The following is a 12,245-nucleotide window of genomic DNA, read 5'->3' on the forward strand; positions in this document are numbered from 1 at the left end:
AGCAATGACATTACTCTCACTAATACTGGAAATCCAGGCTGTTACCTACAGAAAGCTTTGCTCTACAGGCGGTTGGGTGGCTCAGTGGGTTAAGCAGCTGACTTCAGCTCAGGTCATGATGTCACTGTTTGTGAGTTCGAGCCCCACATTGGTCTATGCACTGATAGCGTGGAGCCTACTTGGGATTCTCTCTCTTTGCCCCTCCCCTATGCATGCGTGCGTGCTCTCTCTCTCTCAAAATAAACGTTTTTAAACAACCCATTACATGTTATGTAAATAATATATTTCTGTGAGAAATGATTTAATTTTTCAAAACAAGAATAAGGAGAAGAGTGACATTGTTGTGCATTTTTTTAAATCTCTAATGAAGATTAATAATAGAAGATGAGCTGGGTTCTTATACCTGGTTAAAAAATAGGGAGAAAACTGGCCTCAAAGAGATATATAGCTGGAAAGGGGGAGAGTATTTTAATAACCTTCTCAGATAATTGTGCATAGTCTTCTTCGATACTACATCAAAACTCAACAAGTAGTAGGTTCTCAAAAGTTCACTGCCATGTAGAACCTGCAACCTCATTAAGGAAATGTTTGTACTTGGTTATATGAAAACTCAGTGGTGTGTCTTTGATCTTGAAAGGATCTTTTACCCATGAATGTTTTCGTAACATCATGGTTTGGTCATAGGGAAATTATTGCCTCACCAAGTTACACAGAACTTCCAAATGTTGACATACTTCATTATAAAATATTTTAGAAATCGTATTTGTTAACATCAACGATGTAATGAGAAGGCCTTTAAGTACTGGGAAGCTGTCACACTGTGCAGATAAACGTTTTCTAAAATTCTGGTTTTTACTTGAAAGCTCAGATTATATTACTGGCAAAAGATACCATCCGTTGTTTTCCTTGAAGTGATGAGCTTACTTCCTTCATTTGTAAAGACATGTCTGTCATTCACCCAAGTCTGATTGACCAGCCCAGTTTGTCTGCCGTTCTTTTCATTAAAAATAGCCTTCCACGAAATGAGCAGCCAGTTTAGCTCATAACTCAAGCCACCACACAAGTGCTTCTCCTCACGAAATCCTCTGACCTTTCATTTGGGGATGTGCTGTGCACATACTTCCCTTTTTGTCCCGCAGGAGGTTGGAAAGATGTACATCGAAATTGTTATTAATGAAATATAAATTTTTTATATTCCCTATAGGACACTCTTACGTGAAACTGAGCATCTTTCTGGGGATGTGTTGGTAAAGGTTGATGTGTGGTGCTATTGCCTAGATCCCCGCTAAGGCACCACCCCTTTTTACCCACCATGCTTCTCCACCATCAGGGCAGCTGTCAACACAGTGAAAAAGGCAAAAAACATCTTAGAGTTATTATGAAAATCCATCTGGCCTTGCAAACCACCTAAAGGGCCTTGGGATCCCTAAGAGTCTGTGGCCCACACTTTTACAAAGACTGATATCGATAGAATAGTTAACCTTTATTAAGCTCACGTATGTGCCAGACATGGTTATACGCATTAGTTATTTTAATCTTCAGATGTATATGGAGAGCATACCACATGCTAGAAAGTGTATTCTTTTTAAACTCTGGACCCCGGTACATTTGTGCTACTCTGCAGCTAGTTCATGGGAGCTAATTAAAATCTGAGGAATTTTCAATAGCATCACTGCCAGGGGTGCCAACTCCATTTTCTCAGGCCCAGAAGTGTTCAGAGGACTAGAAAGTCCTCAATTCAGTCAAGTTTGCTTGGTGGCTGCTGGGTCTCTAGCATATGTCAGGCCACCAAAGATGCTATGCTTCCAGGGCTCTTGTGGGGATATTTCCTCCCCCGCCACCTCTCCCAAGTTTTCTTTCTTCTTGTAGTTACTCTTCCTCTCCCTTCCTGGACCTCGGTCTCACAATTGGAAACCCCGTCCTACAAGAATGGTCTTCAATGTCATGCCTTCCACTAAATGACATCTGTCCATCCAAAACATGACCATGAGTCTTGCTTTTTCTTTCAGGGTCTTGGGGCCACGTTTTGTTTTGTTATTTGTTGTTGTTTTTTGTTGGCTCTTTTTGTTTTGTTTTGTTTTTGTATTTTAACCGAGCTTCCGCTTGGTCACACACACATAATGGCTTATCCCGTTCTCTCATACGTACTGGAAGGCTGACCTGGACAGAGAACCCGTGGGGTGCTTTCTGCTCTACTCTTTGAAGTAAACAGCTGTCTCCTTTCTCATTTGCCCTCTAGAGAGGTGTTTGGCTATGAATGTTCCATTCTGTATAAACGTTGATTTGAATTATTAAATCAGTGTGTGGCTAAGCACTCACCAGAATCCTGAAATGAATCTGAAAGCCAGGTCAAGGGAAAGCTAATCCTTACTTGGTTTCCTTATGACTCTGTAACCCTCCCTGTTGAAACGAGGATGGTCCTTGAGCTGATTAACGTTTCTGGTTGCTGTTTTTCGTGTGTGGCAGGGACTGTGATTATTATCCCAGCAGAGAATTTGGTTATTAGTGGAGAGAAAACCATGATCACAATGTAGGCTTAAGGAGGAATTAGACTTACAGGACTGGAAAAACTTGAAGTGTCTATGGTTTTGTCATGCTTTGATTTTTACTGTGACTATTAACTAGAAGAAGCAGGACCTCTTACATTTGGCCAGCAAGGAAACAAGTTCCTGACACGAGCCCATCCTGGCCCATAAATAACTTATTTTTCCCCAGAGGATAGAGATATTACCTAACCTAACAGGTATTAGCAATCCCTGCCTAGTGAGATCTCTTAGGAACATCTTTTAACTTTGCTTCTCCCTGCTCTGGGTATCCTTTTTTAAGTTTTTCAGCCTGTCTCTCGTCTGAACCTGAAATACCCACAGGGTTGATAGACCCAGCAGTAAGTTAAATTCATCCTTTACATCTCCATCTCTTGTGAAGCTTTGGTAACCAAGTTCTATTTTTATATCCTTATGATGAGCCAAGACTGTATGTAGAGCAGACATCTGCCATATATAATGACATGGAGGTAAGAACCTTGACTATTAGAAGTGGTGCAGGCTACCAAAGGCAGCCCTCTGAGCTTGTTCCCAATGCCTCCACTGATGGACCGAGTAACCTTTATGGTCCCCTGAGCTCTGCCTTTATCACCAGGTCCAAATGAAGGATCTTGATGCCATCTATACCTTTCTGGAATGTGATAGGCAGAGCCAGACTTGGAGGCGATTGTTATTTCAGAGCAGCATTTCTCACTCCTCTCATGGCATTTTCTGGAAGTGTGTATGTGTGTGAGACACAGTGAGGGGACAGCAGTGCCCTCCTAGCCATTCTGGCAGGCCCTCTTTCATCCTGTCCTCCACCTCAGATCTGCCTCTCCCTTCTTACCTTTTTTTAAGTTTATTTATTTTGAGAAAGAGGGAGGGAGAAGAGAGAATCCCAAACAGGATCTGTGATGTCATCACAGAGCCTGATGCGGGGCTCAAACTCACAAACCTTTAGATTGTGACCTGTGCTGAAATGACGAGTCAGACGCTTAACTGATGGAGCCACCCTGGTACCCCTACATGTCCCTGCTGACTATGCTCCCTCACAGTGCCAGCCAGCACTTTTCAGAAGCCACTCACTTCAACCTCTGAAGGTCCCACAGTTGGTTCAAGTCTCACTTCAGTGACTTCTCCTTTACCTGTGAAGCCAGTGGTTTTTCTTTGTAACCAGTGTGAGCTTCTAAACTCAACGCCATACTGGCCTTTCTCCTGATGCTTCCGAAAGTAGTCACGATGCCTTGTTAGCTGACCCCCTGCCAAAGATCCAGGGCAACACAGTCACAACAAGGAGGTGATAGTCATATATCCAAGTGCAGTCTTCAGACGTAACCGAACGCTCTTCATCTGTTTCTTTGCATCTCCTAACGTAGCTCTATGTGTATGTCAGCCAAAATATCTTCTCAAGGTCTAGAATCAACGGCATGGTTTATTCAGTTTGTGGTATGTGGTATTTTTAAAGTGCTTGGAGAATAGTATCCATGGTAGAGAAAATCCAATGCTTAATATCACTTGACTCTAAAGATGCAGTGACCAGTGTCATCTTCTCATGCCTTTGCCCCCCACTCCCGCAGCTCTGTCCCATGGCATTTGCACATTGTAGTATTTCTTACGTTGCATTATAAAATAAAGGTAAAAGTTGTTTTTCATAAAATCAAAATGAAAATGTAAAGAGCTGATTTGTGAGCACTCTAAAAACAAGGACAGTGTCTTACTGAGTCTTTTATTTCCAATATCGATTCAAACTTCATTTAATTAAAATATTTAGCACCCTGAATTCAAAATGGAGATACCTTTTTCTTGGAGTATGGCTCACATATATGTTTTTTGATGATATATTTCATTTCTCTGCATGCCGTGTTCCACCCTCAGAAAAAGAATGTTTTAACCTTGACCCCTGATGTTGTCTTAGTGTTGAATGGAGTGGCTGAGCTACCCAGCTCTCCCGGAGCCATGACAGTCACAGTACCGGTCCTCTGTGTTGTCCCTCTAGCAACCTTGAAGGAGCTCATCTCACAGACCATGATCCGCTGGGCTCAGGAGGACCAGATCCAGGATGCGGAGTTGGTCCGGATGATGTTCAACCTCCTCCGGAGGCAGTATGACAGCATCGGGGAGCTGCTGCAGGCGCTGCGGAAGACCTACACCATCAGTCAGGCCTCTGTGAGCGACACCATCAGCCTGCTGGCTGCCCTGGGCCAGATCCGCTGCCTCCTCAGTGTCAGGATGGGCAAGGAAGAGGAGCTGCTCATGATCAATGGGCTGGGGTAGGTCATTCATAGTTCAGTGCGAGTCTTTCCAAAGAACTTCAAGAGGAGGAAAAGCTGGTTTACCTTGCTCTGCAGGTGTTCTGGAATCAAATCTCATACCCCCCCCCCCATCCGGATCTCACTTCTCGTGGAAAACCATTCTCGGTGTCCCGGTCCCCTTTGGTAACCTGAGAGATCTGACTATGTGCCCCAGGTGAAGGGACATTGTCAGAAGCAGTGGGGAGGAGTCTTAGAGAAAGGCAGTTACTTCATTTGTGTCTGAAGAAAATCGCTCCAGGGTGGCAGTGAAAAAAAATTCAGCGGAAGGGAGAGCGTTCAAATCAACAAGAGAGAAAGGTTTTGAGCAGCTGGGCTTTTGACTGGAATTCTTCTGAGACTTCCCTCTGAGGTATTGCGGGTGGATCCCTCCCTTTGCTTGGGACTGACCCAGGGAGTCAGTTTTGTCAGTTGTATGAGACACCTTTCACCCTAACAGTAGCTCGTGGCTCTTAGAAGCTATGCTATCTAAAAGATAGCATTTTAGACATCAAAAAGATCTCCTTTAATTTAATTCAATGGCATAGTTCCATTTTGGGGATGAGAAAACCAAAGCCCAAAAAAGTTACCTGACCAGCCCATGATGTTACTTGATTAAAATCAAGAACTCATTAGGGCACCTGGGTGGCTCAGTCGGTTGAGTGTCTGACTTCGGCCCAGGTCATGATTGCACTGTTGGTGAGTTCGAGCCCCAGGTCCAGCTCTGTGCTGACAGTTCAGAGCCTGGATCCTGCTTCAGATGCTGGGTCTCCCTCTCTCTCTGCCCCTCCCCCCCTTCAAAAATAAACATTAAAAAAATTTCAAGGGGCGCCTGGGTGGCTCAGTCAGTTAAGTGTCCGACTTCAGCTCAGGTCGTGATCTCGCGGTCCGTGAGTTCGAGCCCCGCGTCGGGCTCTGTGCTGACAGCTCAGAACCTGGAGCCTGCTTCTGATTCTGTGTCTCTCTCTCTCTGACCCTCCCGCCATTCATGCGCTGTCTCTCTCTGTCTCAAAAATAAATAAATGTTAAAAAAAAATTAAAAAAAATGTTTTTGAAATCAAGAACCTGATATTCCATTCCACCACCCTGGAGCCAGCAAACTAAAGGAACATCACTGAGGCCCAGAAGAGAGACTTTGAAGATCCCCGGGTTGGGGCATGGGTGGGATGCATGCATTCTTTAAATTCCTTTCCAAGGCTGAATCATGTAATAGAAACAAAGAGAATTTTATGGCAAAAGAAAACCATAGAATTAGCTTCTCCCCTGACTCTCGCAGTAGACATAGCAGCAAGTAAAACCTAGTGGTGTCTCCTCTCGACAGCTGCAACACTCAAGGGAAAGGGTACAGGCAGAGGGAAACCACCCCGTAAGGGATTACACAGCCACATCACAGGCTGCCTCTGTATTTTGATTTGCCTGCAGCATTATTATGTGAATTTATAGTGACCGATTTAAACATAAATTTTTTTATATTTCATTGTTAATTTCATTTTTTTTTTTTTGAAGACTGTGGTCCAGAAATGTCATGGGTACGTAACGTACAATTACCTTTAAGAGAGGGGTACAGCCCTATCATTAAGAAAACTGAAGTCCGGTATCCCTTGGATAAATTCCTAGCAGTGCTATTGCTGGGTCATAGGGTAGATCTATTTTTAATTTTTTGAGGAAACTCCACACTGTTTTTCAGAGCAGCTGCACCAGTTTGCATTCCCACCAACAGTGCAAGAGGGTTCCCATTTCTCCACATCCTCTCCAGCATCTATGGTCTCCTGATTTGTTCATTTTAGCCACTCTTACTGGCATGAGGTGATAGCTCAGTGTGGTTTTGATTTGTATTTTCCTGATGAGGAGTGATGTTGAGCATCTTTTCATGTGCCTGTTGGCCATCTGGATGTCTTCTTTAGGAAGTGACTATTCATTTTTTCTGCCCATTTCTTCACTGGACTATTTGTTTTTCGGGTGTGGAGTTTGGTGAGCTCTTTATAGATTTTGGATACTAGCCCTTTGCCCGATATGTCATTTGCAAATATCTTTTCTCATTCCATTGGTTGCACTTTAGTTTTGTTGGTTGTTTCCTTTGCAGTGCAGAAGCCGGTTATCTTCATGAGGTCCCAATAGTTCATTTTTGCTTTTAATTCCCTTGCCTTTGGGGATGGGCATAGGGGCACTTGTACCCCAATGTTTATAGCAGCACTTTCAACAATACCCAAATTATGGAAAGAGCCTAAATGTCCATCAACTGATGAATGGATAAAGAAATTATGGTTTATAGACACAATGGAATACTACGTGACAATGAGAAAGAATGAAATATGGCCTTTTGTAGCAACGTGGATGGAACTGGAGAGTGTGATGCTAAGTGAAATAAGCCATACAGAGAAAGACAGATACCATATGTTTTCACTCTTATGTGGATCCTGAGAAACTTACCAGAACACCATGGGGGAGGGGAAGGAAAAAAAAAAAGGTTAGAGAGGGAGGGAGCCAAACCCTAAGAGACTGTTAAAAACTGAGAACAAACTGAGGGTTGATGGGGGGTGGAAGGGAGAGGAGGGTGGGTGATGGGTATTGAGGAGGGCATCTATTGGGATGAACACTGGGTGTTATATGGAAACCAATTTGACAATAAATTTCATATTTAAAAAAAAAACTGAAGTCCATAGAGACATAGATATAAGGACGAGAGAGAGGGAAAAAAGACACTGAGCACATGGAGGAAGAGAAATCCAGTGATTCAGGCTCTCTGAAGCTATGACAAGCAAAAAGACAAAAGGACAACTGTGTAATGTCATTAGAAGGAAATGTTTCAAAATAAAGTACTTAATGGAAGTAAAAGAGTACAATATACTCCTATCAGCTAAAAAAAAAAAAAAAGGAATTCTACTTCTATTCCACCTGGCTGGTACCTTCTTACTACCTTTCAGCTTGCGTCACTCCACCCCCAGTGTGTTTGTGCATGTGTGTTTTCTCCTGCCTGCATTTTCATACCACTGATAGAAGCAAGTGCTGAAGACTGTCCAATCTTTACCCTAGAGACATTATGAACAACAAGGTGTTCTACCAGCATCCCAACCTCATGCGAGTCCTTGGCATGCACGAGACAGTGATGGAGGTGATGGTGAACGTGTTGGGGACAGAGAAGTCTCAGGTAATGCTACCAGGAGAACTTAGGCCAGAACTTGACTTGGGCAGGTGCATGTGGTGACTTGTTCACAGACAAATAGCTGGTGTCCATTGTCTCAGTTCCTCTTCCCAGGGAGAGGGAGGGATGTGCATAAAGCCAGGAAACAGCCAAGGGACGGGACAGAGCTGCTGAATGGAATCCAGCCAGTGTAGGCGCTCTGGCTCCTGAAGCTTAGAGCTTTCCCCGCTCATTCTACGAGGCTGCTCACCTGCTAAGTTTACTTCCCGTACATACTCTGCAGCCCTGCTCCTTCCAACATGGAGTTCCTCTGGGTTCCACTTAGAAACCTGCTATGTTTTGTGCTGTGTCAGGAGAATGCTGTTCTAAAGGAGAACAAGATCTTAATAACAATCCTGGTAGTGTTCCCTCAGGGGTGTGTGTGTTTCCTCACTGTGCCAAGCTCCTGAGGATGTCGGCTCTCCTTCCCAGTCCCCCATAACAAGCCTGCTGTCAGGGGGAGCCCCCTGGACATTTATTCTAGCTTATGTGGGGTCGTCAGAGATAGGGTCCTAAGACAGTAGATGGGGGATGTTTTCAAATGTTGGAAATTCCAGAGGGCCAGGGTCCTAGGAATGAATGATTCCCAAAGCAGTTCCACCAGTATGGACAGTTGGGGATATGAAGGAAGAACAAAAGCCAAACTCACATTCCTTCTCACTCACTTCCTTCTGGTCCCTTGGAAAAGCAGACTCTCCAGAAGAGCCCTGAGAAAATGCCTGCATGCTTCAGCAAGCAGGTAGCATATAGGTTTTGGGCCCTTACTTGTGAGAGCACCCCACCCCCATGATTCTAAAAGGGGAAATCAAGGGCTTTCTAGGATCCAGAGCTAGGTTAAACATAGACACCATTTATTGAGCATTATTGGATCAAAACTAAGATGTGGCCAGGCTCTAGAGATGCTAATTACTTTGTTAAGGAGAGAAGCCAAGTACAATCAGCAGTAACATAAGATGGCATCTCAGTGCTAAATTGTATGAATCAGATTACAAGTGCTATGGGAGCCCGTAGGAGAGCAGTAGTCAAGGACAGAAGTAACTAGGGAAGAAAAAAGCAATTGGGGAAGGCTCACATTCGGAGAGGGCAATGCTTATCAGGCTCCCACAACTCTGGGGGGACCAGCCTTTACTCAGAGGACCCAGGTTTGATTTAATGCTGGGCATTATTTGTCAGGATCACTCATCTCCCTTTCTGGACCTTCTCATCATGATCGCTCCTCTCCCTTTCTGGAACTGCTCATCACAGTTCTGTCTGCTCCCTTCCCGGATGGAAACAATAGTGTGATGTAGGGTCGTGCAATTTCATGTGACATCGGAGGGTGTCTGGGATTCTTGTTTGACCTCTTTTTCCTTTGAAAGGAAGATACTTCAGGAACTATAATTAGCTCTCAATATTTTTGGAAGCCTCCTCTCAGGTGTGTCCCCTCTCTGTCCCTCCTGTGAATAAGTCTTAGAAAAAACTAGAAGCAAAGACGAAATGCATTTTGCAAACTGTTCATAGCTTATACACCCGTATTGACAGGTGGGGGTCAGTGGATGGCCTACCCTAAGACTCTTCGAAGTCAGACTTCTCAGAAAGGACTCATGATAGATTCTTTTCCTTGACATTTCCTTTTTCTCCCTACAGATTGCCTTTCCAAAAATGGTTGCTAGCTGTTGCCGCTTCCTCTGCTACTTCTGTCGAATTAGCCGGCAAAATCAGAAGGCCATGTTTGAGCATCTGAGTTACCTGTTGGAGAACAGCAGTGTTGGCCTAGGTATGTCATGTTATCACTTCCACATTTGGGCTTGGAGGTGACACTCCTCCTGGCCACTTAGGAGGTAAAGCGAAAGAAGTGACATACCTGCTAAGGTATTTTTAAATAGAAGAAGGAAGCTGCCTGATCTAAAAATAAATGAAATAATGATACCATGCCTCTGCTGTCCAACCTAAGTAGAGATGTTGCTGCCACCCAGAACTGGTGACAGATTTGCGTTGGCATAGTCACACAGTTTTTCCCTTGTCTTCTTTGGGACCGGCGGCCCATGGCTCATGAAATGCTGCCTGAAATTATAGATATAGTCTGGGGACACCGCTCCCCCACCCCCAGCCCACTCCACTGACCAAGGAGGTGCTAATGAGACCAAGGTCAGAGACCCAACCCCTTCTTGGAGGGCTGGCTGAAGGCTGCATCCCTCTCTCCTAAGCTTTGAGGTGGACTGGCCAAGAGCAACTGTGGACAGTGTAAATCCATCACCACCACCACTAGAAAAGCAACACGGTGCATATGCCTTACTCACTGTCCTGGATGTAAACCAAATGAGTTTGTGAAAGACACAAAACCACTCATACATGCATGTGAAATCTGAAAGCTGGAGTTTCCAATTTATCAGATGCAACCTCGGACTCCCAACCTTTTATAAAAAAGTTTTTCTGAATTCTAGCATAATAACCAAAGGAAAATCAAAGACAACGTTGGTGACCTGATGTAACTGTATGAGCTAATGCTGTTTGAGGCTATTCTCAAACTCTGGTTGGTGGCTCTAGAAATGACCAACTCGTTTGAGATTAGTTGGTTAAGTGACATCACTACCGTTTGATTGATCACCACAGCAGAGCTCCAAGAAGTATCATGTTAGAAAAATACTTGAAAATACATGGTCCCTGCTAATTACATGCACTGATTTTCTGACTTAATCCATAGTCAAAATTAATAATGAGTATGGGGACCGGGATAACAAATTCTGTTCTTGGGCAGGCAGCCCCCTCAGAATGGTGATGGGAGTTTAATGTGCTTGCTGCCCTCTCCTGGCCATGAATGTGCACTGCACCCTCAGCTCAGCGCTGGACGGCCTCTGTCCCTTTTCTCTCTCCTTCTCTGTTCCTTCCTCAGCTTCCCCTTCGATGAGGGGATCTACCCCGCTGGATGTGGCAGCTTCCTCCGTGATGGACAACAACGAGTTAGCCCTGGGCTTAGAGGAACCAGACCTTGAGAAGGTAACTGGCCCTGGGGAGGCAATGTGCTTGCCCTCTCCTGCCTTATAGCACAGCCAGGACAAGGAAATGCAGACCAAAGGCTGGGTCTCCATCAGAACCTCTCAATGCTCCATGAAAATGTGGTAGAAAGTGAGTAACCAGCAGCAGTATGATAATTAGGAGCAGAGAATCTCCCATGGGCAGGGATAGTCAACTTCTTAGACATAGATATCTGGATATGTGTGCTGTCTGTATGTGGAGGCCCAGCCTCATTGGTCTCCATGGAACACTACCAGAGACCTAGATCCTAATAAAGTTCTATGTCATCGAATTTTTAAGTTCACACACTAAAGAAAGAAACATGACAGAAAACTGTATAATCCATATATGGACAAGGAACACCCACATGTCCTATCCTTGTACAAATGAGGCAAAACTGAGCTGCCCCACATTGGGATTGTGAAGTGTGCTCCCACTGGTGGTGATAACTGGAGGCTGATTCACCTACCATCTTTTCCCCATTCCATCTCGGGGCTATTTCCTTGACTGAGTGGCTGCCAAGATTTACAGTACGAAGACTGGTCTGGTGAGGGGGGAGGGGAACAAGTTAAATGTCATCCGTTGAGTAGTGGGTCTGGAAGTGCATGGAAGAAGAGTTCCTAATCCTGACCAGGGGATCAGGAAGGTCACTCAGGAAAGTGACAAGCTGAGGTGGGAGTAGGAAGCCAGCAGCCTCACCATCGGGAAAAGCGTGTCAAGAATGTGTGAGGTTCAGTGAGGAAAGCATGGTATGCTTGGGAATCGGGAAGGTGGGTGTGACGGATCATGGGGTGTGTGGGGGGAGTGGTGAACAGTGAGGGGAGACAGGAATTGGGCTTGATGCTACCATAATGGTTACCATAGAAGTTCATACTCCTATAGGATCACTGTGGGCCAGGTCCCACTCTGAATTAACTCACATAACCCTTAGAACATGCCTTTTTGTTAGTGTCTCCAGTTATAGGAGAGAAAACTAAGGCCTAGTTGATGTGCTCAGTGTCATGGGGTTTGTAAGTGTCGGAGCCAGGAGCCACAGGGGTCTGGCTCCAGAGGCCGTGCTCTCAGCTGTCATATTACAGGACCTCTCTGTAGAGCCAAGAGCAACGGAAACCATCAGAGGGCTTTAAACAGGGAATGACACAACATGACTTGTATTTTAGAAAGCACATCTTGGTTTTAGCAAGAAGAACTGATGAGAACAGAGACAAGACACACCCCCTCCCATACACACCCGGACTCACGCTCTGCCACCCAGCAGTA

General features: G+C 44.7%; 1 protein-coding gene across 1 annotated transcript in view; it reads left to right on the forward strand.

The window, feature by feature from the left end:
• RYR3 (ryanodine receptor 3) overlaps window positions 1-12,245 on the forward strand; it is a 524,410-nt gene that overhangs the window by 372,144 nt on the left and 140,021 nt on the right. The window contains exons 39-42 of the mRNA XM_081795893.1: window positions 4,519-4,792; window positions 7,844-7,958; window positions 9,618-9,747; window positions 10,864-10,967. Coding sequence (XP_081652019.1) covers window positions 4,519-4,792; window positions 7,844-7,958; window positions 9,618-9,747; window positions 10,864-10,967 — 623 coding nt within the window. The remainder of the gene's footprint in view (window positions 1-4,518; window positions 4,793-7,843; window positions 7,959-9,617; window positions 9,748-10,863; window positions 10,968-12,245) is intronic.

This window comes from Panthera onca, chromosome B3 (genome assembly GCF_046562875.1).
Source record: "Panthera onca isolate mPanOnc1 chromosome B3, mPanOnc1 haplotype 2, whole genome shotgun sequence".
In the NCBI taxonomy this organism is placed as follows: Eukaryota; Metazoa; Chordata; class Mammalia; order Carnivora; family Felidae; genus Panthera; species Panthera onca.